The sequence below is a fragment of the Fukomys damarensis genome, unplaced genomic scaffold, assembly GCF_012274545.1.
Source record: "Fukomys damarensis isolate Sample0158 unplaced genomic scaffold, DMR_v1.0_HiC HiC_scaffold_7, whole genome shotgun sequence".
In the NCBI taxonomy this organism is placed as follows: domain Eukaryota; kingdom Metazoa; phylum Chordata; class Mammalia; order Rodentia; family Bathyergidae; genus Fukomys; species Fukomys damarensis.
Genome location: NW_022900919.1, coordinates 20,296,126 through 20,321,519, shown reverse-complemented (window position 1 = coordinate 20,321,519; position 25,394 = coordinate 20,296,126). Strand labels below are relative to the sequence as shown.

The 25,394-nt window shown below is 41.0% G+C and overlaps 1 protein-coding gene across 4 annotated transcripts in view; it reads left to right on the top strand.

The window, feature by feature from the left end:
- The window catches only part of Sec11a (SEC11 homolog A, signal peptidase complex subunit), a 42,445-nt gene extending 24,767 nt beyond the window's left edge, over positions 1 to 17,678 (top strand). Inside the window, exons 3-7 of one of the 4 annotated variants that reach the window (XM_033761098.1) lie at positions 2,163 to 2,312; positions 8,943 to 9,062; positions 9,702 to 9,740; positions 15,952 to 16,009; positions 17,023 to 17,563. In XM_033761098.1, coding sequence (XP_033616989.1) covers positions 2,163 to 2,312; positions 8,943 to 9,062; positions 9,702 to 9,740; positions 15,952 to 16,009; positions 17,023 to 17,073 — 418 coding nt within the window. In that variant the 3' untranslated portion in view covers positions 17,074 to 17,563. Of the gene's footprint in view, positions 1 to 2,162; positions 2,313 to 8,942; positions 9,063 to 9,701; positions 9,741 to 15,951; positions 16,010 to 17,022 lie in introns of all 4 variants that reach the window. The other 3 variants (XM_033761099.1, XM_010621115.3, XM_019207055.2) reach the window with 3 other exon arrangements.
- Positions 17,679 to 25,394: the final 7,716 nt, after the last annotated feature.

Sequence of the window (25,394 nt, the reverse complement as noted above, 5' to 3'; positions counted from 1 at the left end):
TTTTTTTTTTTTTTTTTTTTTTTTTTTTTTGGTACGGGGGATTGAACTCCTTGCGCTTGCAAGGCAGGCCACCGAACTGCTGAGCTAAATCCCTGCCCCCCCACTTTTTTTTTCTTTGAAACCAGGGATCAAATGCAGGACCTTCTGCTTTTGAGGCAGGTGACAGAACCACTGAGCTAAATCCCTGGCCCTTGAAGATTATTTTTAGCACAAGAGTAGTAATTCTGATTATGCAGAAGGCTGTGGCAGGAGGAACCCAAATTTGAGGCCAGCCTGGGCAGCTTAATGCAACCTTATCTCAAAATAAAAGAGGCTGGGAACGTAGCCTAGTAGTGTAGAGCCTCTGGGTTCATGCCCATTACTGCCAAGAAAAGAAAAACCTTAAATTAGCACTTCGTGTACAGGAATACTCAATAAAAATGATTCAATAAGAGCAAGTCAGCTTTTATCTGGTTTTGTTTTGTTTTGTTTTGAGTGGTCTCCCTTTGTAATTCAGGGTGTCCTTGAACTCATTCTAACCCAGTCTGACCTTGAACTCACCAAGATCCTCCTACCTCAGCCTCTCAAGTGGGAATTACAGGTGTGCATCACCACACCTGGCTTACCTACTTTTATATGCGTTTTCAAATATGGTTTTATTTGAGGAAAAAGTATTGCTCCTTTAAAGAATTAATCAAAATAAAAACTTGAAAAGTTTGTGTATAGAATAATCTGTAATTACCAAACATATGGTCCATCTTCAAACTGAATGCCTTCTGAAAAAGGGAACTCACTGCCCTGTGAGAAGTTTTAAGAATAAAAATTGCAGTAAATCTACATTCCTAGTAGTTTCCAAATTTTGCTATACAGTAAAATCATCAGGGGATTTTTTTTTTTTTTTCTTTTTGCTAGTACTGGGGATGGAACCTTCACACTGAGTTATGTCCCCGGCCTTTTTTATTTTTATTTGAGGCAGGGTCTTACTAAGTCACCAAATTGTCCAAGCTGGTATTGAACCTACAGTCCTCCTGCCTCAGCCTGCCAGAGTGCTAGGATTACAGGCCTGCACTACTATGCCTGGCTGTTTGTTTTTTATTTTGAATTAGCTTCTCTTTGTTACCCACATTGGTCTCAAACTCCTGGACTCAGATCATCCTTGTCAGCCTCCCAAGTAGTTGGAATTACAGGCAAGGCGACACCACGGTGGGGGTGGGTAAAATGCCTCCCTTCCTTTCCCATTTCCCAGGCATTCTGATGTAAATGGTTCGCCATCACCCCACCCCACCCTGCCGCCAAATTTCCCAGGTTGTTCAATGTTCTACAGTTTGGGGAAACACCTGTTAATCCCTTCATATCAAAGGATGACAGTCTTAAAAGTATTTGTACCTTGACATTATTCCACTTTTTAATTTTATTTCCTGCCTGTTTTCTTCTTACTAAAGCTATTATGCTTGAAAACTAGAGCCCAGGTTCCTGAAAATATACTGAGGGGCTTCATAGAATAAAAGAATTCATATCAGTGCAGATATAAGATCTTTTTAGAACTTGGTGTGGGGTAGAACTGGCGAGAGGTGAGGTGCTCTGTAGACGTTTGTCTCACTTTACCATAAAATTGAATCCTTTCCTGGTTTCTGAAATTCTTAGGCAAAAATCTCTGCTCTAGTCCTTCATCTTCTTTCTGTTTTAAAAATAAATTGATAGCACAATGTTATCTTTGTACTGACTCTTGATGAGCTGTTTTCCTCTGTAATGGTTTGAACCTATAAGGTCATCTCGGTCTGTATCTTTATAAATGGCAAAAGAAGATGATCCACTTCTCATTTGAATATGTTTAGTGTTTTCAGATGAAGTGAGAATAAGGGCAGTGTTTTTAAAGTTCATTCTCTTATATTGTTTGTCATTTGAAATTTTCAAAGGTTACGGAGTTACCAACACTGCCCTTTTGGAGACTTAAGCTCCTTTGGATAGTAATGCTTGACATGGAACTAGTTTTGCAAAGGCTCATAACTAAAAACAAAATCGTTTATTAGTCTCAGGAGACTATGTGCGAATAACACTAATTTATGGTGATTGGGTTGTTACACATTGCCTGTACTATAGAGGTGATACTCTATCAATGTATAGTTTTGGAAGTAAATTTAATCTCCTGCTTTCCTTTTGCTTTTCTGTTCTTTCCCTTCCAGTGGCAGCATGGAACCTGCATTTCACAGAGGAGACCTTCTTTTCCTAACAAATCGAGTTGAAGATCCCATACGAGTAGGGGAAATTGTTGTTTTTAGGATAGAAGGAAGAGAGATTCCTATAGTTCACCGAGTCTTGAAGATTCATGAAAAGTATGTGTGAAGTATATCTTCTCTGTTTTTCAGAATTTTTGTTTCAGTTTTGTGGTATTTAATTTTGATAGCATAAAGATTGTGAAAGTATGAGGGCCCCAAGACCTTCTTCCAGCCCGTTTTTGTGAATGTCTGACCACCCAATGAACATTTGGAAAGTTGTAAACAGTTATTTATTGTTCATCTGTTTCCTTGGAGATTTTTCCAAAGGGATATCTCTGTTCTTTTCTACTTCTTACTAGTTGTAAGCCTGTACTGTATATGTAGATCCCAAAACCATGATACAATGATTAATTCTAAATAGAATATTATGGTGTACTATAATAAGGTAGCCCCAGTCTTTAAAAAAATCCAGGAAGAAATCTAATAAACATTTAAATAAGAGTAAATTTATCCACTTTTAAGATCTCAAAATTTCTGAAATCTGAGCTGAGCATAGTGGTACACACTAAAGCAGGAGGATTACCTGCAGTTTGAGGCCAGTGTAGGCCACATAGTAAGTTTAAGGCCTGCCTGGAATACATAGCAAGACCTTGTCTCAAAAAAACAAAATAAATTTGAAATCAGAGTTGCTTTTCCTTGTTTTTTTTTTCATTTGTTTGTTTGTTTGTCTATCTTTTTGAGACAGAGTCTTGCTGTGTAGTTCAGGATGACCTTCAACTCAGTATGTAGCCCAAGCTGGCCTCGAATTCTCAGCAGTCCTCCTGCCTCAGCCTCCTGAGTGCTGAAATTATAGCCATGTACCACCACTCCCGGGAAGGTTGCTTTTTTAAATAAAGAATCTTACGTTTATTTTTTGCTGGGTAGGGGATTGAACCCAGAACCTTCATACTGAGCTACATTCTAGCCTTTTTAAATTTTATTTTTCATTTTAAAACAAGAGTCTTGCTAAGTCCCAGACTGGACTTGAACTTGTGATCCTGTTTGCCTCAGCTTCCCCGAGTTAGGATTATAGACATGTGCCACTGCACACAGCAGTCTGTTTGAGGCAGAGTGCCACTGTGTAGCCCAGGCTGTCCTCAAACTCAGTCCCTGCCTCATCCTCCCAAGAGCTGGGTTTACAGTTGTGTTTCACCACGCTTGGCTGAACCTCCTTTACAATCACTTCAGGATAGAGGTGAGGTTTAACAACGAGCAAAACCTTTCTCCACTTTGGGTCTTGGTTTCTTCATCTGGAATAGGAAGAGGTCAAGAAGATGAATTAAAAATGTTTCTGAGTCTGTTTTGTTGTTGTTGTTTTTGAGACTGGGTCCCACTATGTAGCTTAGACTGACCTGGAACTCTATGTAGCCTAGGCTGGTCTCCAACTCAAAGCAATCCTCCTGCCTCAGCCTTGCGAGGGCTGGGATTACAGGTGTGTGCCACCACACCCAGCTTTTTTTGGTTTTTTGAGACACGGTCTCACTATGTAGTTCAAACTGACCTGGAACTCACTATGTAGCCCAGGCTGGTCTCGAACTCACAGCGATCCTCCTGCCTCCTGAGTGCTGAGATTACAGGCTTGCGCCACCATGCCCAGCCTATCTGAGTCTGTTTTCTTAATCCAGCTACATACTGCTTCCCTTCCAGATCTGGGGAGAAAAGCTTTTCTAGTGAAGAAAAGCTTTGATAGGGAAAGGAAGAAATGAGAAAAAGGAAATGTCTTGGAGGACACACAGAGAGAAAGTGAACAGCCATGTTGATTTAGGGTGTTAACTAGGAGAAAACCCTAAATAAATATTATCTTACTGTTACCACTTTATAAAGGAGTTGGTTTTCTGTGTTTAAAGAAGCCTGGGCTTGGTGGCACATCCTTGTAGTCCCAGCTACTTGGGAGGCTGAGCCAGAGGAGAGCTTGAGCTCAAGAGTTCAGGGCCAACCTAGCAACACAGCAAGTCCATCTCCTTAAAAAAAGAAAGAAAGCTGGGCGTGGTGGCACATGCCTGTAATCCTAGCACTTGGGAGTTCAAGGCCAGCTGCATAGTGAATTTCAAGGCCAGCCAGAACTGCATAGGGGACCCTGTCTCAAAAAAGGATAAAAAAAGAAGGAACTGACAATCATTGCTTTTTAATTTTTTAAATTTTAAATAAATTTTATTTTATTCCATTTCCCCCTCCCCTCCCTATATATAAAAAAATATTTGTTTCTATTTTTTCCTTCCCTTTTCACTTTTTTCTTGTCCCTTCTTTTTTCTCCCTCCCTTATTTCACTTACATTTGAACATTTTCTTCCTATTTCCCCATAATGTGTTATACATTTCAATCCTTAACTCCACTTTTTCTCACACCAGAGATATAATACTGTATTAAACATGTGTGTCCAATTTATTTCACTTAAGAGTGTGGTCTCAGGGTCCATCCATCCATTTATCTCAAGCTCATCCTTTATGGCAGAGTAGTACTCCACTGTAGAAAAACATATCTTTATCCACTCCTTGACTGATGAGCATTTAGGCTGTTTCCAATATTTAGCTGTTACAAAACTGTGCTACTATAAACATGGGTATGCATATTATCAGCCATTGCTCTTTTTTTCTTTTTTGAGACAGGGTCTCACTATGTAGTTCAGACTGGGGAACTCACTATATAGCCCAGGCTGGTCTCAAACTTGCAGCAGTCCTCCTGCCTCAGCTTCCCAAGTGCTGGATTACAGGTGTGTGCCACCAGACCCGGCTTCAGCCATTGCTTTTTAAAATCCTTACAAACATTGTAGTTGAGAAAAGTTCTCTGTTCATTGATGAAATAAGGATATGACTACTTTTTTTCTTATCTGACTTCAGTATTTGAAAGATTATAATCTAAAGTGACATTTTTTAACTGGCAAGGAATAACTTAAATGTTTAGAAAGGTATTTGGGGATTGAACAAGTTTATTCTATACAAGTGGTGTTTACCAGGTTCTCAGGGTGGATTTCTATTATCCATCTGTGATCTCAGTCTCCTGTGTAGCTGGGAGTGCAGTGTTTGGTTTAGTAGCATTAACATTGTTCTTAAATATGAGGCCACCGACAGATATATGTGTTTAGTGAGTTCCGGCTTTAAGAAGTGTTACCATTTTGTAATATTGAATACTGGCATGCAGTCAAGTATATGAAAGGAGAAATTTTGCCAGTGGGATGACTTAGTTCTTAGCTTTATTTTCCCCTTGAATACAGTTACATTATTCCACTTGCATTTGGCTTTTTGGGTCTTCTTCTTTCCTCATCTGTGAAGTGGTTATTTTCTCTTCCTGATGTCACAGTATTGTGATGGGTGAGTTAAATTTTAAAAGCTTTGAGCAGCTGGGCGTGTTGGCAAATGCCTGTAGGCCCAGCGCTTTGGGAGGCAGGAAGATTGAGCCTAGCCTGGGCAGTTTAGCCACTTAGCAAGAGCCTGTTTCAATAAGACATAAAAAAGGGCTGCCAAGGTAGCCCAGTGTGAAGGCCCTGGGTTCAACCTCCAGGACCACCACTCCAAAAGAAAAAAACTCTGACCTCTTTGAAGGAAGATAATATTAAATATTTGGACCCTTCACTGGCAAGGGATAAATCTTGTATAAATTGTTTCTGATTAGGGTTTTGAGCTTATGAGTTATGAAGTGCTGAAATAGGTCTTTATAAGTTTATAAAGAACTTGGTACCGCCATGGGCTGGGATGGAGCTCAGCAGTTGCAGTACCTGCCTGGTACAAAAAAAAAAAAAAAAAATAGTATCACCAGTATTGAGTAGATAAAGGAAATTTATGCATTTCAAAAAGCTATAGTGATTTCTCTAAGAAAAGCCCAGTAGGAGGAAATTGGATGTGTTTGATTTGTTTGTTTGTTGTTTTGTTTTGGTATTTTCCTGTCAGCTGAAGTCTTTACAAATAGCCCAGATCTGTAGCATTCCTTCCCTTCCCTTGGAGGATTTCCCGTTTCCTGTTCTTTCTCTTCCTGTCTCATTTTACTTTTCTTCACCTTGGGGGTTGGTGTGCTTTCCTGGTTGAATTGACTTCCTTCCTATTGCTCAGACTTTCACTCTTGTGACCGACCAGCTGCTCTTGGTACTTGTCCTATTTTGCACTCCAGGATTTTTCAGACATTCTTTCACTTGCTTAATTGTCAGGCACAGGTTACTTTTCTCTGTGTATATTTGCATTTTTTCCTAACTGGAAACTCATTTTTAATGTGATATTTGCACTTAGCTCTCTTTAGTGTTTGCAACACCTCCCGGTACAGTTTTATCTGCAGATTTAGCATCTGGGGAGCCAGTTTCTGACTTAGAATCCAAGTGGATATTAGTGGAAATATGAGGCTAATGTTCTCCTTGCTGGTTCAGTAGTTAACTCAGAGACACTTGAATTAATTGTAGGCTGTTATTTACTGTAAATTATTCTTTGATTTTGATTAAACTTTAAAATTGCTAGAGGCTAGGCATAGTGGTGCACACCTGTAATCCCAGCACTCAAGAGGCTGAGGTGGGAGGATCGCTGTGAGTTCAAGGCCAGCCTCGATTACATAATGAGACCCTGTCTCACAAAATTTAAATAAAAGAAAATAAAATACGGCACCTACCTCGAAAGTGCAAGGGCCCGAGTTTGATCCCCGATACCAAAAAAAAAAAGAAGAAAATAACTAGAAGCTTCATAATTCCTTAGTAAATTAGTAATTTGTTTTTGTTTTTTGCCTAGACCCTTGTTGGGGCTGGGTTGTGTGTGTGTGTGTGTGTGTGTGTGTGTGTGTGTGTGTGTGTGTGTTTGCTTTTTGTTTTGGTTTTTTATGGGGTTTTTGGTGGGGGGTGGTACCAGGGATCGAACTCAGGACCTTGGGTTTGCGAGGCAGGCACAGCGCCACTGAGCTAAAGCCTCAGCCCTAGTAATTTTTTTGATTAAACAAGATGCTATTCTTCTACATCCAGGCATGTCTGAAGAACTCAAATATTTCTTGCACTCCTGTGATCCCAGCACTCTGGAAGACTGAAGCAGAAAGATTGTAAATTCAACCCCAGAAAGAGCAATTTAACAAGACTATCTCAAAAAAGGAGAAAAAAGAAAAGTTTTTTCTTTTAAAACTTGTCCTAGCAAAGAAAAAAAATGATAATGGCTAGCTGAAAAAGCCATAAATAGTGACTGTTTTATGTCTTGATCTATTCTTCTAGATTCTTTGTTTTGTTTTGTTTTTTGAGACAGGCTTGCACTATATATGCAGTTCAGACTGGCCTTGAACTCACGGCAACCCTTCTCCCTCAGCCTCCTGTGTGCTGGGACCTTAATCTTGCACCACCATGCCCAGCTCTAATCTTGTGAGGTGTTTTGTTTTGAGAAGAGGTCTCCCTGTGTAGTTCAGGCTGACTTGCCACCACACCAGACATCTAGTGTTCTTTTTAAATTTAGTGCTTTTATAGCCTGAGGAGTATACCAAAGCCCCATATGTCTGTTCCTCATTCCAGTGATTAATGTATAGCCAGCCAATCCTGCCCTATTCTGTACTCACATTCTTCTCCTCAAGTCCTGGATGTTATGTCATATATAAATATATTAGCACAGGGCCGGGGATTTAGCTCAGTGGTTCCACCGCCTCCCTTACAAGTGCAAGGACCCAAATTCAATCCCCGGTTTAAAAAAAAAAATTAGTAAATATCTATAAAACTTAATTACTAAACTGGTAGTGTGAATGAACAGTAATCCCTTGATACTGTTTCCAGTAGTTGTTTGATGTTTTTTTATTTCATCTAAGTAGAAATTCTTTCCCCAACTTTTTTTTTTTTTTTTTTTTTTTTTTTTTTTTTTTTTGTTGCGACAGGGTCTCACTATGTAGTTGAGACAGTTAAGACGGACTTAGAACTCACTATGTAGCCCAGGCTGGTCTCAAACTCACACCGATCCTCCTGCCTCAGCCTCCCCTGTGCTGGGATTGATTACAGGCGTGTGCCACCACGCCCAGCTTTCCCCAACTTTCTTTGTTCCTAAGAATTTCTTATTTGAAGAAACTGGATCATTCTGTGTTTTCCCTCAGTCTGCATTTTGCCAGTTACATCCTGAGGAGCAATTTAATATGTTGTTTATATATATATTATATTTCCAGAAAATGTCATTTATATAAATCTTTTTCCCCCCCTGTACCGGGGATCAAATCCATGGCCCCATTTTTTTATATATATAATCTTAATATAAAAATGGAATTATACTGTATGTGCTATTTTTTCATCTTTTCTTTATTTAGTTAAATTTATATAATCTTGCAGTCGTTAAATACTCTTCTATAGAATTGTTCTTTTTATTTGTTTTATTTATTTATGAATTTATTTTTGTTTTTTTGGGACAGGGTCTCACTGCATAGTTCAGACTGGCCTTGGACTCACTGTGTAGCCCAGGCTGGCTTCAAACATGCATTGATCCTCCTACCTCAGCCTCCCGAGTGCTGGGATTACAAGTGTGGATCACCACACTCGTCTTACAGCATTGTTCTTGATGCTTGCATAGTATTTCAATTCCTTAATGCTGGACTTTTAATTTTTTTTAATCTTTATTGTAAGCAGCACAATTAGGAACATTTTTTAGCTAATTAAAGATTAAGCATGGTTAAAAAAAAAAGTGGTAATAAAATATCCCAGTACCACAGGAATTTTTGCTTAACAAAAGCAAAATTTTGTCTTTCGGATGCCTTGATAACTTCAGTTTCCCTTATTCTTTTAAGGCAAAACGGGCATATCAAGTTTTTGACCAAAGGAGATAATAATGCTGTTGATGATCGAGGCCTCTATAAACAAGGACAACATTGGCTAGAGAAAAAAGATGTCGTGGGGAGAGCCCGGGGGTGAGTATTGGGGAGCAAGCATGTTGAGCTTTTCCGACCTCCTAAGACATAGCCCTTTGATCGGTCCATCTGACCCTTTACACTGAGTGCCTAGCAGTTTGGTCCTGGCTCCACTGAAAAACCTGTGACCTTTGCTTCCTCAAATGCATCTCAACCTTGGGTTACTACTCCAGAGGGAGGAACTGGGGTATGGAAAAAGAACAGAATATTAGGGATACAGTGGCAAATTGAACATGACAGCTTTAAAAGTTCATTTGTTGATACTGTTCACTCAAAAGATGGAATACACACAATCCCAGCACTTGGAAGGCTGAGGCAGGAGAATCACTGCAAGTTTGAGGCCAGCCTGGACTACATAGTGAGTTCAGGGTCAGCCTAGACTGCACAGCGAAACCCTGTCTCAAAAAGCCAAAAACCAACAAAGATATCATTGAGTGCCTTTCGTGTGTTCTGATAACTGTGCCTGGCTAGGCTGTGGGATCCAGAGCAGAAATAGTCCTGCTTTAAGAAGCATTACTTCTTAGAGATTTACTCAGTAGTTTTCATTTAGCTTAGTTTTGTCATGCTAATTTTTTCTAGTCTTGAAATTGATGGGGTCAAATGAAAATTTTAAAATTATATTAAGCATGTTTATTTCAGATTTTTGTCAGGAGAACAGATCAGTGGAGGACAGGAATTGTAAGTTACGGGTATAAGGAAGTATGGAATTGTTACTACCATAATGTTATTAATAGTATTAACAATAACTCACCTTTATCAGGGTTTACTACATACCAGAGACTCATGTAAGTGCTTTATAAGTATTACCTCATTTTAACCTCAAAACAACCCTGAGAATCCCATTCCACAAATGAGGAAACAGACAGATTCACTTGCTAATCTAAGATCACACTGATGGTAGTAAGTGGGCAGCATCTCCGGAGCCCGGCCGCCTGACCTTCACATCCAAATTCCTGTCCCCATGTTTCCAAGAAGAGTAGTTGCAGGTTCTCACTGTGTAGGTCCCTCATGGCCCTCCCTGTCAGCCCTTCTGGTCTTCCTGAGCTACAATAGACTGTCTACAAAACTAGTACACTAGTGAGTAGGCCACCACACTGAGAAACCCTGTCCTGTTGCTAGTTGAATGCTGCCTCTGCGCTTACATGAAAGATTCTCACACTGGGGTGACAGAGATTGGATTAGAATATACCTACCATTGTGTTTTGCCTCCTGCAGGGCTGGCTGCTGTGGGCTGTGTGTGCCCCTACTTCAGTGGACCTGCATTTCCTATGAGGGTTTTGTTTTTTTGTTTGTTTGTTTGTTTTGGATGGGAGGGGGGGTACCAGGGATTGAACTTGGGACCCTGTGCTTTCAAGGCAAGCAGTGGAACCACTAAGCTAAATTCCTGGCTGCATTTCCTCTGAGGGAGCTAGCTAGGATCCAGATGTGGTTGTCACTGCCTCTGAGAAAGCATAGTGTGAGGCAGAATTATTTGTTATTGTTTTTTGTTTCTTTTTTGAGATAGTGTCTCGCTGTGTAGTTCAGGCTGGCCTCAAACTTGGACGATCTTTCTGCTTCAGTCTCCCAAGTGCTGGGACCACACCCAGCAAGTTTGAGGCCAATTTGGGCAATGTGTGAGACCCTGTTTTAACATTTGAAAAGGGCTTGAGGGTGTAGCTGGGGAGTAGAGCACTTGCCTAGCACACTGGAGGCTGAGAATTTGATTCCTAGTGCTGCAGTCACTTTATTATCCTGCTTACCCACCTCCATAAATAGTGCAGACCATTTAGTTTTATGTTCTTTTAGAGTTTACGTACAGACGTAAAGGTACAGGAATTATGTAATGTTTATACATACGTAAACACATGCCGTGTGGAAGGGAAGGATAACCACACTATAACCCACCTTCACCCCCAAAATGACTAGCTTATTTTCAAGTCAATAAATTTATCTCCATATTTTCCATTGCAAAGAAAGCTATTTGTTCTTTCACTAAATGCTATGTAGTCTCCTGTTGCTATCTACACTGTAGTTTTGGAGTTGTTGTTATTATTTGGATTATTTTTGAGCTGGGGCCTTGCTGTGTCGCTCAGGCTTGGGCTGATTTTGAGTTTCTGGTCTCAAGTCATCCCTCCTAGTGGCTAGGACTGCAGCTGTGCCCGCTGCACCTGGCTTGTTCCAGTCTGGTGTTTTAACTGTGAGCATTGAGTGCTGTGATAAACATGCTTGTTACACACATCTCAGTGGCTCTGCCCAGGCTTCACAGGAAATTCCAAGAAGTGGAATTGCTCGCAAAACATAAGCGTATTTTAAGGCTTTGACAAATTTTGCCATGCTGTTTTATGTATGTTGCCAAGAGTATTAGCAGAGTGTCCAGATATGTGTGAGTCTTGATTCTTAAGTGTTTAGTACCACTCTCTGCCACACTCTGGGCCTTTGACAAGTAGAAGATTCATCATGCTGTAAAAGATCGGAGGGGTCAGGCTTCCACTCAAGTAATTTGTCTGTGAAGAAGTTTTGAAACTCCTCAACTACACTTATTGCAGTTTCTAAAATCCTAACTTTGAAAATACAGATTTTTGGGTGGTTTTAATAAAATGTAATAGTCTGCTACTCCCTGAATTAACTTTCTATGAGGTATAAAACATCTGGACATGAACAGCAGGAGGGCAGAGTCTTAACTGTACAATTCACTTTCCATTGATTATATCACCACTTACCTTGACGCGTAATGTAATATATTACTGTCCTTTGTAGAAATTGTACTTATAAAAAAAACTAAGTTGATATTTCAAAGTCAGGCTGTACTCATACCTTGATTTCCTGTGGGCAAGTTTGTGACTGTAGTACAAATTTCAGACTTTAAAAAAATTTTTTGATTAGTACATTTTTGCAGCATGTAGTGATTATATTCATCATGGGGAGTTGGCACATGTACATAATAACATATCTTAATTCTTTTTCCATTCTCTTCCACTATTCTTCCTCAATCTCTAGGTCCTTTGCTTATTTGCAAATGATCTATCTACCTGACTCCTATCATCTAACCTTTAATTTGTTCTTTAAATTATTTATACTTAGAATTTTAATTATGGTCTCAAGGTGTATCTATTTTCCTACAGATGCCTCAAATTTATCTTTTCTGTATGGCTGAGTATAATCCATTATGTGTAAATACTGTATTTCATTATACATTCATCTGTTGATGGACATATAGGCTGTTACCAAAATTGAGCTATGATGACTTGTGCTGTTATTAACACGGGCATGCATGGATTGATTGGTGTTATAGGGTGTCTTTAACTCTGGGATTATACATAGAAGGGAAGTAGCTGAATCAAATGGAGTTTCTGTTTTTGGATTTTTAAGGAATCTCTATACTGATTTCTATATTGATTATACTAATTTACAGTTCCCATCACCAGTGTGGAAAGATGCCATTTTTTCCACACAGCCTCACCCACATTTATTATTTTATTCCTTTGTTTGTTTGTTTGTTTGTTTGTTTGTTTGAGACAGGGTCTTACTTTGTAGCTCAGGCTGGCCCTGAACTCTCTGTAGCCCAGGCTGACCTCAAACTCGCGGTGATCCTTTTGCCTCAGTTTCCTGAGTGCTGGGGTCACAGGCGTGCACCACCACACCTGGCCAGTTATTATTTGATTTTGTAATGATAGCCATTCTTTCTGGAGTAAGATGGAATTTCAGTGTTGTCTTAATTGCATTTCTTGTTGTTGTTTTTTTAACAACTGCCCACTAACACCTGAAGGCTCTGATCAGAATTATTTTTAACTTTTATTGAGACAGAATTCACATATATTGGGCCTAGAGTTTAGCTCAGTGGTAGAACACTTACCTAGCATGCATGAAGCACTGAGTTAGATTCTCAGTGCTGAGGGGGAAAAAATTCTCATATATTGGGATATAAAATTGACTTTTATTTTTGTAATTCACCATTTTAAAGTGTATACTCAGTAGGTTTTAGTATATTCAAAGGTTTTGCAGTCATCATCACGAATTCCAGAACATTTCTATCAACCTCAAAACAAAATTCCACATTCATTAGCAGTCACTCCCCATCTTCTTCCTGCAGCTCCTAACAGCCACGAGTCTACTTTCTGTCTCAATGGATTTGCCTGTTCTGTATGTTTCGTATCAATGGAATTATACAATTTTTGGTTCCTTCCATCTGGTTTCTTTCACTTATCCTAATTCTCAAGGTTCATTCATATCAGCATGTAATAAGAATATTTTCAAAAAATGAAACTAATACTAGACCAGTTAAGTGTTCAATAGGGGTGATTCTTACTAAATTCAGGAAGTTGAAAAACACAAAAGGACCTATTAATCAAAGAGTAGAGTGCAATAAGAAAAAAGGATAAAAAGTTGGCAGAAGACGAAGGAATCAGATGGGTGATGGCACACACTTGTAATCCCAGCACTTGGGAAACTGAGGCAGGAGGATCACTGTGAATTTGAGGCCAGCCTAGGCTACATAGTGAGTTCAAGACTGGCTTGAAGTACATATCGAGACCCTGCCTCAGAAAATAAAAAAAAATTGAAACAAACATACAAGGATAAAGCAGAGTCATACTGGGATAAAGCTGAGCCCTCTTGACTGAAATTAGTTCTATAAATAAGGCTTTTAAAATGTACTTGTTACCTAACTTGAAACAATCAGAAGCAGTGACACTTTTAGGGTCATTGCATATTCCCATATTAAGTTGGCAGTTGAGGTCCAAACTTCTCAGGTAAAGACCTCTTTTGATATATGTTGAAATTGTGCTGGAGAGTCCTCTTGGATGTTGTAGTATATTTTCTTTACTGTCTGTCTAGTCTTTTGACTAATCTTTTTTTCTTCCAAAACATCTGCTGACCAGGCTGCTTCCTCAATAGCACCCCTTTTTGTTTTGGGGGTTTTTTGTTTGTTTTGTACCAGGAATTGAACTCAGGACCTTGTGCTTGGGAGGCAGGTACGGTGCCACTGAGCTATATCCCTGGCCCAGTAGCACCCTCTGACATTAGAACTCCAGACAGATTTGTTTAACCACTCTTCACCTTGGGTGTTAACTTTCAGAGGCTATTGCTGGAGTTAGCTTTGTGAGTGGCATTTACTTTACTTGTTTTATACCTCATTCTGCTTATTAGCAACTCTACTTCAGCCTGAGTTTGTGTGAGCAGAATATGGGGAAGGTACAAGTGATATGAACTTTACAGTGACTGATAACAGCATTACGCCCTTGATTATCAACTCTCTCTGTCTGCAGAGGGAAAGCAGTGGTGCAAGTAATGAAATCTTTGGTTTGACTTCACACTGCCTGTTGTGTTCTGCTAGCTTTATTCTGCTGTTACTCCTAAAGATCAGGTTACTTTCATTTCCCCGATAGCGGGCAAGGAAAAAGCCAGCCTTTAAAAAAAAGTTGATGACTCCTAAGAGACTATGTTATGTGGTTGTTGGGAAGCAAGGGTTGTGTTGAGCAGAGATTCATTCCATTGCATGGGGGTAACAAGGCTCTGCTGGTGAGAGTTATTGCTCATTGACTAGCTGCGTAGTATCATTTTTGTTGTTGTTGTTGTTTTTGTTTTTGTTTTTTTGGCTTTTTGAGACTCACTGTGTAGTTAAGACTGACCTGAAACTCACTATGTAGCCCAGGCTGATCTCGAACTCACAGCGATGTGAGTGCTGGGATTACAGACAGGCATGCACCATCTCTCCCGGCTCAGTAGCATAGTATCTTAATAGAAGAAAACAAAAAATAAAATAAAAATAGAAAACAGATATTATAGCTCTTAGCAGCAACATAGAGAGAGGGAGTTTGGTGGCCAGAAGAGAGAAAAAGAGAGACAGACAGAAAGACAGGCCTGGGTAACACTGCCAGGAGGAAAAGGGATATGAAGTGAATAAGGAGTCAAGACAGTAAGAGGAATTCTTAAAAGGAAATGAAGCTCACCAAAGACAAAATATCTGTTATTGAAGTCTGCCTGAGACTCTGATGGTGGAGGTATTATGTGGGCGGTAATTTCAGTTTCTGCTGCCTTTGGCCTTGGATGAAGGTGCATAGGTATGAGTACCGTGAATAAGTGTGTGTACACAGGTCAGCCTCCACTTCAGCCCAGCCTCCTCCCACTGCAGTCTGGTTTAATACAGTATCAGGCAGCCGCTCTGGAGTCCAGCAACAAAAAACAAATTTTTAAAAGTTGTATGTTTGCTAACTGCCTTTTTATCTCATGTCTGTGTTCCCAGCTAATTTTCTTTATGCCCTGAATTCTCAAAGGGAAATGCCTCAAAGAAGTATGTCAGATCCTTATTTGACAGGTGGTTTTGCCTAACTTGAGGGCACAAGCTTTGGGGGCAAGAAGAAAAAAAACAGCTGGTGACAACCAAATAAGATGGAGGCTGAGACTGGGTTGCTGCTGCACTTATGATTAAAACTGTTCTAGAAGAGTTTCAGAACTAAGAGGGTCAAACCAGATTACAGGTGTTTGAGAAATGAGAGTGCTGAAATCTTGTAACAGAGCTCTTACACTCACTTTTTTGACCACTTAACATAAAGTACTTTGTTCTGGCTGTTTGCCTGTCTCCCTGTCTGGATTGACAGCTCCCACGGGTCCTGAGGACATGCCCATTCTTAGACAATGTTTCAGCCTGTGGAGATCTGAGATCTGGATTGCAGTGTTTCACCCACGCAGCAGCTCTGTGCCGTGGGCCTGATCATCTGTTTCCTCATCTGTAGAATGGTGAAATCCTAACTCCCCTTCATTGGCTGTGGAAAGGAGCAAATAGGATAAATATATACAAATGTGCTTTATGAACTGAAAATTAGTCTGTGGAGAATATGGATAATGTTCAGTGAATGATAGCAGCTGTTTTACTGGTGAAAATCCGATGATCAGTTTTGTTTCTTTGTTTCAGATTTGTTCCTTATATTGGAATTGTGACAATCCTCATGAATGACTACCCTAAATTTAAGGTGAGAGCTTGTACTGTGTGTTTCATTAAAGATGTGATCTTGGGCTGAGGTCATAGCTCAGTGGGAGAACATATGCCCAACGGGCAAGAGGCCCTAGGTTCAGTCCCCCCAGAAGAGTGAATGTTTGCTTGGTTTTGAAAAGTGTTAAATTAATTACAATTAAAATATGAAAGAATCATTGGATAGTTTAGTAACTAATCATGGTCACAAAAGCCAGCTTATTAATTAACTATAAGGACTTTAGAATTTTAAAGCCTCTCTGGGGGTTGAGAGTATAGCACTTACCTAGTGTGTTGGAAGCCCTGGATTTGATTCCCCAGCACCAAGGAAACGCAAAGTCCCAGGCCTGGTAGCACATCCTGTAATCTCAGCTACTCTTTGATTCCCCAGCACCAAGGAAACGCAAAGTCCCAGGCCTGGTAGCACATCCTGTAATCTCAGCAATTAGGAGGGTGAGACAGAAGGACCACAAATTTGGACCAGGGATGTAGCTCAGCAGCGCAGCGCCTGCCCAGCAAGCGCGAGGCCCTGGGTTCGATTCCTAGTACCAAAAAAGAAAAGTTAAAAAAAAGAAAAAGAAGGGACCACAAGTTCAAGGTTAACTCGGCAATTTATTAAGATTCTATTTCAGAAGGAAAAAATAAAATAAAATAAAAGCCAAGGATAGGGTGCATGTCTTGTAATACTAGCACACAGGAGAGTCACTGCAAGTTCAAGGCTGGCTAATGTTAATTTGTTTGTGAATTGCATCAGGTGATAAACATGACCATCGCCATCTTTCCTACGCAAACGCAAACATAGCCGTCTTTTTCCAAAATCATAGAACAAATTAAGTCTGTGAACTGAAATACCACTCTACCAAAAATCAAAATCAAAATTAAAAATAATAAAAAGCACTGGGTATGTAGATCCCTAAGTTTAATCCCTGGAACGGAAAAGAGAGAGGAGGGGAGGGGGAAGAGAAAGGTGGAAAGCAAAGGCTTCTCTGATTTGTTATCCTGTTTCTTTTCTAGTATGCAGTACTTTTTTTGCTGGGTATGTTTGTGCTGGTCCATCGTGAGTAAGAAGCCTGCCTTGCCGTTCCTGGGAAGATGCTGTACTTTTTGTTACTGTTTGGAGTAGATACCGGTTGGTGGAGTGGAGAACACATATGTCAGCACTTCTCGGTAGCACTGGTTTGCGTTAGTTTTGTTTCCACGCCAGAATATGTGCGGGCGGGCACATGTGCACCACGGCGTGCACTTGAGGGGACTTTCAGTCACAGAATTTCATATGTTGTCATTGTCAACACTTTCACATTTTTGTACATCAGTGAATTTTTTATATTAAAAAGTTGAGCCAAAGCCCCCAGTGTTTGTATTTTGAAGCCAAGCTTCACTTCTAAAGTGCCTACAGAGTCCTGAAAACACAGCTGTGCATGAGCTCGGATGCACCATTCCTCCTCATAATGGGAATGGCGTAGATGAAATAGTCGTTAAGTCTTAACTTTTCAGAATTTTAAATAAAAGTCTTTGCACATTGAACCCCTATCCCTGAATTGTGTTTGTTGGCAAAACTCCTGAAATTTGCCTTCCTTGCCTGGTTCTTAGTACCCTTGGAGGAAGGAAAATATAAAAACTTTTGTGTGAACAGTGCTGTGGCTCAGGTGGTTGCCCTAATACAAACATTTTGTTTTGTTTTTGTGAAGTAAATGTAATGATTGACGTTGATATGAAATCTCTTAGTCATAAAGTTGATTCTTCACTGGAACATGACTCAGGTATAGAAACTCAGCTCGTGTTGCTGAGGGATTTGGAAAATCTCACTTGCCTGTAAAATCCCAAAGCCTTTCCACACTTAAATCCCAGCTCTCTCCACCTGGAGCAGGAGGCTGGAGGCCTAGCGGGCAGGCTTCCTGCTAGTGTCTTCATTTGCCTGAACCTGGCTTTGCTTTTCCCCAGTGCACACTCGAAGAAGGCAGAGTTGGAAGTAGTGACTGCAGAACCCACTCCTGTGTTTCTTTTGCTATTAAGGCCTTCTGGGAAATAGAATAAGCTAATGTAGTTTCCACCAGAAATACCTTTTTTTGGTACCAGGGATTGAACTCAGGTCCTTGGGCTTGGGGGTGGGGGCATAGCACTGAGCTAAATCCTTGGCCCAACCCCCCCAAATACTCTTTAATTCTGGCCTTTCTCTTCTTGTATTAACTCAAAGCCTCAGAGTAAGCAAGTTTTCTGTGCTGTGCTGCCTGCTCAGTTTTTTTTTTTTTTTTTTTGTACTAGGGATCGAACTTGGGATCCTGAGCTTGTGAGGCAGGCAGTAGAACCACTGAGCTATATCCCCAGCCCCTGCTCAGTTTTGTTTTGTTTTGTTTTTTTCAATTTGTTCAACACAGGTGGAAGTGAGTCTGTACCGTGATGCTAACAGAATGAGAACAGAGACACACTTCTGAACCTCTCCTATGGAGAACAGTACAGCTTTGGCTGTTAGCCTGGCTTTAGCCACCAGACTCTGGGCACTGTCACTTAGTGGTTTCAGCAGAGTGTGAAACCTGGAAAATCACTGCAAGCAGATGCCTGAACCTCTGTGAGGCTCATGTAGTACTTCTACTGTCTCACAAGCCAGGATCCCTCAGTCAGCCTCATGTGGAGTGGCAGGATGTCAGCTGCATCCTTGTGTTCTCCTGGTCACCTGTGAAGGTGAGGTCAGCTGCTCAGCCTGGCTGGTGCACTGCTCTGTTTGTGTGCCTGCCATCCCAGCGCTGCCCTAGGGGAGACAGCATGTGCTTTGCTGGCCAGAGTTGGGCTCCCAGGCTCCCGCATGACTCTTGTGTCTCTGTGCAAATTCTCCTCCTTAAAGCCCATCTGAGAGGAAAATAGTACTTTATGGCATGGTTTCACGCTCAGTTGTGTGAAAATATCATTTTTTCTGTTTTGCTAGATGTTCCTGTTGCAAACAACGGCAGGCCAGATGTGGTGGTGCACGCCTGTAATCCCAGCACTCAGGAGACTGAGGCAGGAGGATTGCCTTGAGTTCAAGGCCAGCCTGGGCTACATATTGAGACCCTGCCTCAAACCAAAAAACAAACAAAATGAGCAAACTTTCTCCGAAAATTCTAAGCATATAAAAACATTTAAATCATTCCATTAGCCAAAATTAAAAAAGATTATTTTGGAGGAGAGATATTACGTTCCCAGTTTCTATATTGTCTAGTTTGGTCCTAAAACACAAGCCTTAAAACTAGGAGATACAATAATCTGTGTATGTTATTTCCAAATGCCTGTTTTCAGGCCCACATCTCTCTGTTCCCCTGGACATTTTCATTAACTGTCCCTTCTTAAACTCCAGCTCATGGTGACCCCTCAGCTCTTACATGTTTCATGAAGAAGTGCTTGCCTACGTCTGCTATTCCTGCATGTCCAGTCACTTTGTAAGTCTTGCCCATTCCACTGACATCATGATTCTAGAAAGACCAGTTCAGTAGCCACAGCTGCTCAGGCACCTGTTTCCCTCAGTGCTCTGGTCTGAGCCCAACTTAGACAGTAACACCTGTTCATTAGTTTCAATGTGCCTTGTACTTTCAGCAGTGCTCTAAATGGAACCATCCGTTTGTGTTCAGCTACAGTGTGAAGTTCAGACATCAGGCTCCGCCAACATGAGCATCTTTGTGTTGTGCTCCTTCATGTTTGCTTTATCATCTCCCTCTGGTCTCTGATCATCTAACTTTTGCTGTATTCAGAAATAATGGCTCTTCCACCGCCATCCAGCATCATAGTTGTTACTGTTACAGTGTGTGAGCGTGGCCTCCAGGTCCCCTGGTGGAATGCAAGCCCCTCCAACACAAGAGCCCGGAGCAGTGTGTGTTAAATGTCAGTATAATCCTATGTTAGACCCAGAGGAAATAACTTGGGTGAGCATTGTTGAGCTGTTATTCTGGAGGAGAGCACAGGAACCCTTTAAGTGATTTGTACTTTCCTGTCAGTACATTCCCTAGGTCTTGCCTCTCCATGGTTCCACTTTGGCAGCATGTACCCTTCCAGATTTTTAAAAAAATGTTAATCCTGGTTGTTTTTGTGTGTATTTTAGATCCTTCCTGTGTCTCTTTCTCAGTGAGAAAAGTATCGGGATTTGTCACTTAGGGAGTCACAGTTTTCTCAGAGCCCAAGCTTTGTTGAATGCTTTTGTACTTTTGATGTTTTCATAAGTTCTTATTTGCATACTTTTGGGTATATGTGTTTTAACAAGGCAGCCAACCCCTTTGGCACAGAGCAGGGGGCATCTCAGAACTTGAGGGCAACCTCCTCCTGCAGTGTGTCTTGATGCTACGCTTGTGCCCCGGCTGCCTTCCCCACGTGCCCTGCTGTGTCCTCAGATACACAAGCAACTTCATTACTTGCTCCCTTGCTAGAACTATGAAACTTCAGCTGTATGGAAAGGCTGCTGTGTAACTGAGCACTGTTGGAAAGCCAGAATGTACAGGGCTTACTCTGGGCCCTCATGATTTTTTCCTCCTAGCCCTCTCCTGGTTCCCCCTTCTACACCATTCTGTGTAGACCTCGATGCCGTGCTTACACTGCTTGCTGCCTGGAGCACCTCCTAGCTTCTCCATTTGCTCAAAGCTTTCCCACCCATGTAGTAGACATTTATCAATCATCTTCTATGCCACATTTTCAGCTAGACCTTGATACCAAGGTGCCAAACGCAAGGCCGTCCTCCTCCAGGAACTTGTTTGTGACAGGGTCTCAGTGTAGCCCACTAGCCTCACAGTGCCAAGAACTGGGATTATGGACATGCACCACCACACTAGACCAAGAACTCGTGACTTATGGGGGCAACATATGTAAACAAATTGTCCCATATGGGATAAGTATAGGAAGAAAATAATGAAAATTAAGGTCTAGAAAGCTGTTTCTTAGTTTTGAGGGTGAGGTTTTTGTTTTTTTGAGAGGTCTTACCATGTAATTCACACTGGCCTTGAACTCAAAACACCCCTCCTGCCTCAGCCTCCCAAGTGCTGGGATTATAGGCATGTGCTACCAGACCTAGGTACTCTTTTTTTTTTTTTTTTTTCTGCCAGTGCTGGGAATTGAACCCAGAGCCTCCCTTACTTGTATTAGGCCAGCAGCGCTTCCTGCATGGGAGTGCCCTGTACATTTTTATGCTCCTTTAACATTACCCTCTGTAAAACAAGAGGTAAGCCCAGCTTCAGATGCATAGGTAGATCATGTAGTCCCTGTTACAGTACTTTGCTTTAGATTTATTTATATACTGCCTTACTACATAAAGATATAGTTAGTACTGGGATAAAATACAGGGATTTTTGGATTTGGGTGGGTGGAGCTTTTGAGGCAGGGTCTTTCTATGTAGCGAAGGCTGGCCTCAAATTCGCAGTAATCCTCCTGCTTCAGCCTCCTAAGTGCCAGAATTATAGGCATGCACCAGCGTGCCTAGCTAAAATATGAAATAACTAATGGATTTAAACAAGTGTGGCATCCCAGAGCCGAGCATGGTGGCGCATGCCTATAATCCCAGCATTCGGGAGGCTGAGGCAGGAGGATCACTGTGAGTTTGAGACCAGCCTGGGCTGCACAGTGAGTTCCAGGTCAGTCTCAACTACATAGTGAGACCCTGTCTCAAAAACAAAAAAAAACAAAACAAAAAAAAAATTGTGGCAGGGCCTGGGATTTAGCTTGGTGCCAACATCTGCCTCACAAGCATAAGGTCCTGAGTTCAATCCCTGGTACCAAAAAAAGAAAGAAACAAGTATGGGAGAAGCAAAGGATGAAGTCAGAGGTGAGATCAGTCCCTGTACTTTCTGTTGGCTAACAAAGATCCAGAGTTGGCTGTTATCTCCTTGAGATGAGGGGAACGTGGAGTGAAGAGAAAACAAAATAAAAGGAAATCCTGTGGTAGTACTAAGGATCAAGAAAGTTCTCAGAACACTGTATGGCACATGGTTTTGAAATAACCCTGTACTAATTAAGTCTGATGATTTTCTTGGAGCTGTTTCATATTAAGGCCCTCAGTATAAATGTAGTTTGGCAGTTTCTGCAAAAAGCCCTTCATCTAATCCAGGAACCTTCAGCTTTCCTTCAGAACAATGTTTGATATTAAAAAAAAAAAAAAAAAAAAAAAAAAAAACATATCCTCTCTTAGGAAAATAAAAATCTCATACCTTTGTATTTTAATAAACATCTGTCCTCCAGTCTTTTAGCCTCACCAGCCAAGAATATTTTAGCTTGTGTTCTCTAAAGTTTGTGTTTTAAAAAGTTACATTGACTTTCAAACTATGCATCTGTCTTACTTTACTCACTGCTGGAACAAAATACGCAACACCCACAACTTAGAGGAGGAAAGGTTTATTTTGGGTTACATTTCAGTCCATAGTGGCTCATTCCAAGGCTGGAGTGTGGAGAGGGGTCTGGTAGAGGAATAGCTTCCTGCCTCGTGGTGGCTGAGAAGCCGAGAAAGCCAAAGGAGAAGTCAGAAAAGGAAGCCAGCCCACAGTGATCCTCCTTTCCAGCCAGAGCTCACCACTGAACAGCAAGTCACCTACAGTGCCCCATGATCCAGTCACCTTGCAAAGCATGAGATTTTGAGAGCCATTTTAGATCTAACCAAAACGATCTCCTACCTATCAATCAGGAGTTTTTGGAATGTTACATACTCTCAATTGAGAACCTTTCTCTAGAACCATTACTTTATTTATTTATTTAATTTGTTGTTTGTTTTTTTGAGACAGGGTCTCACTATGTAGTTGAGACTGACCTGGAACTCACTATGTAGCCCAGGCTGGTCTCTCTTCCTCAGCCTCCCGAGTGCTGGGATTATGGCATTAGAACCATTACTTTAATTGGCCTATCTATCTAGAATGCAAGCTGGATTCTAGCTTTCATGAGGAGTGCCAAGGCTGAGGATGTAGCTCAGTGGTACTGGGTCCTGCCTGAGTTTGATCCGTCTGCCAGAGTTTGATCTCTGGTACTGGAAAGGAAAAAAAAAAGTCAAGTTAGAATGTGTGCTGTGGTCTTAATGACAAGTAAGTAAATCAATGTGCATCAAGCTTTGATCGGCACTCAGCCTGGCAACTTATTTAAGCCAAAAATGAGAAAATGCTGTATAGAATTTCCTGGAGTTGGTTAAGAGTTGAAGATGTACTGGCCTTTTGGTTTATCAAACAAATTAAGACATAACAGGCCTGTTGCCAGAACAGGGTCCTGTTGTGTCAACAACGTGGTCTTCATAGCCAGCAAGCAAATCTTTTCCCTCTGGCTTCAGATTTAAAGCAGGCTTTGCTTTTCCTAGGATCTAGTTATTAATATTGACTACTTAGTGCCAGATGCTCTGCTAAGTGCTTTATAACAAATGTTTACTTTCTCTCATTTAATAAACCTCAAAGTAACCCCTATTCTACAAAAGAGAAACGGCCGGTATTTAGCTCAATGGCTCCGCCTCCTGCCTCACAAGCTCAAGGTCCCAAATTCAATCCCCAGTACCAAAAAAAAAAAAAAAGAAACAGGGAGAGAGGTTCAAACATTTCCCCCAGGGCTTCTGATCTGTGCACAGCATCATCAGATTTTAGGTTCCACTGTCTTCCCGCTGGCAGCCCCAACCCAGTCCTGCTTTTGTAACATTCGGGGAGACTGAAGTGCAATAATCCCAGTTGCAAAGCCCTGGGGAATTCTTTGGAAGCTGTAAAGTTTTCCTCCTTGGATTTAGATTATTAAACCTCCTGGAAATAGTGAACTTCTCAATTAGATTTCCAAGCATTTAACTTCTTTGGAGTTGAAGTATTTATTTTATGGAAATGTTCCCTTAAATATATGAATATTACACACAATGATTTCAAGCGCTGCCTGGGGCTTCTGTTAGGTTTTCTTACTGGCCCTGTGTACTTACTCAGCTGAGCAGCAGCTTCTCAGCTTTTTAGCCACCGTGGGGTGGTCACTCCTTTTTATCAGATTTTTTTTTTAAGATTGCCTTTAAAATCTTTTTATATCTTGTCAATTTACATTTCTGAAGGATTTCCTTCCTAACAGTTAATGTTCTGACATTATAGTTACAGTGACTGTTAAATTTTAATTTATCACAGTAAAAGACACAGTGCTATGAAGTTCCACCCTCAGAATCCTTCTCATTTCGAATATACTTATACTACTGTTCTTGCCACTTTCTGAAGCAGTCTGAAAGTTGTTTTTAATGAGTATCTTTAGTTGTGCTGTCCTGGCTTAGCTCCCTGATTCAAAACGTTGACCTGCTATGGTCACTTTTGACTTTGGGGGAAAGCCAGAAGTCTCATAGTGCCCTCATTGTATTATTTTTATTTGAAAGAAATTGCCATATACATTTTAACAGTGAGGCAGCCAGGAAAAGCACTCAAAGGAATTCCAGAGCTGCTTCAGAAAGTGGCAGGATTGATGGTTTGAGTGTGTTCCAGAGTGAGGGGCATATTTTGAGGGGACTCATACAATGTGCTTTTAGTATAATAAGCATTCACTCTACATTTTGATCATACTTCATAGCTCTGGTCTCCGTGTGTTCTGACTTTGGGAAATTCTTTCAGATATCCTCAATTCTCCCTGCCTCCTCCCTAGGATGCTTGCTCTTCCTAGTTGTGTAGCCTGGATTCTGATGAGGTACTGTGCTGTGTGCAGAGGCCCATGGGACAGATCTCCCACCAGCCCGATATGTACACCCGGGGCTTGCTGCCATTCCTTCTCACTTGGCTCATTTATGTCTAAATCTCTGCTTTTCCCTGTACTTTGCTGTGTTTGAGGTCCACACTCCAGTTTTCTGTTTGTTTAGTCTCTCTACAGGTAACTTGCTTTCTGTTTGGGCTAACACATCTATAATGTGAGCATAAACTAGTCTTTACTCCATCAAAGCCATTTTGAGGGTCAGAGGGGCTTACGTGACAGCGCTTGTAGAGAACCACACTAAGCATCATCAATTTCAGTTTAATGGAGAGGTTTGTTGTAAAAATATTAACATCAGTCCTTCATTTCAAGCCATTATTTTTTTTTCCTTTTTATTGAGTTTATTGGTACAATCTAGGTATACAGTACAGTTACATTCATCATTGGGATCCTGTACCTTTACATAATAGGTCTTGATTCTCATTTTCAAGCCATTATTTTTATTAAAAATCTTGAAGTAGTTTTTAAATGTTGACAACAGTGGCATTTGCTGTGTGCCGTGTGCCCTTCATCCCTAGTCACCCTTTGGATTGTCTTGTGAACCTTATTGTCTGTAGGTGTCCTTGATTAATGTCTAACCCTGAGAGTTGTGAGTGAGCACCAAGAGCTTCCCTGTGAACGTCTCTCGTAAAGGCCTTTGGACTGACATGGCCATCAGAGTGGGTGACAGAGGGAGTAGGTGGGGGCTGTTGTATCATCCACCACATCTCACA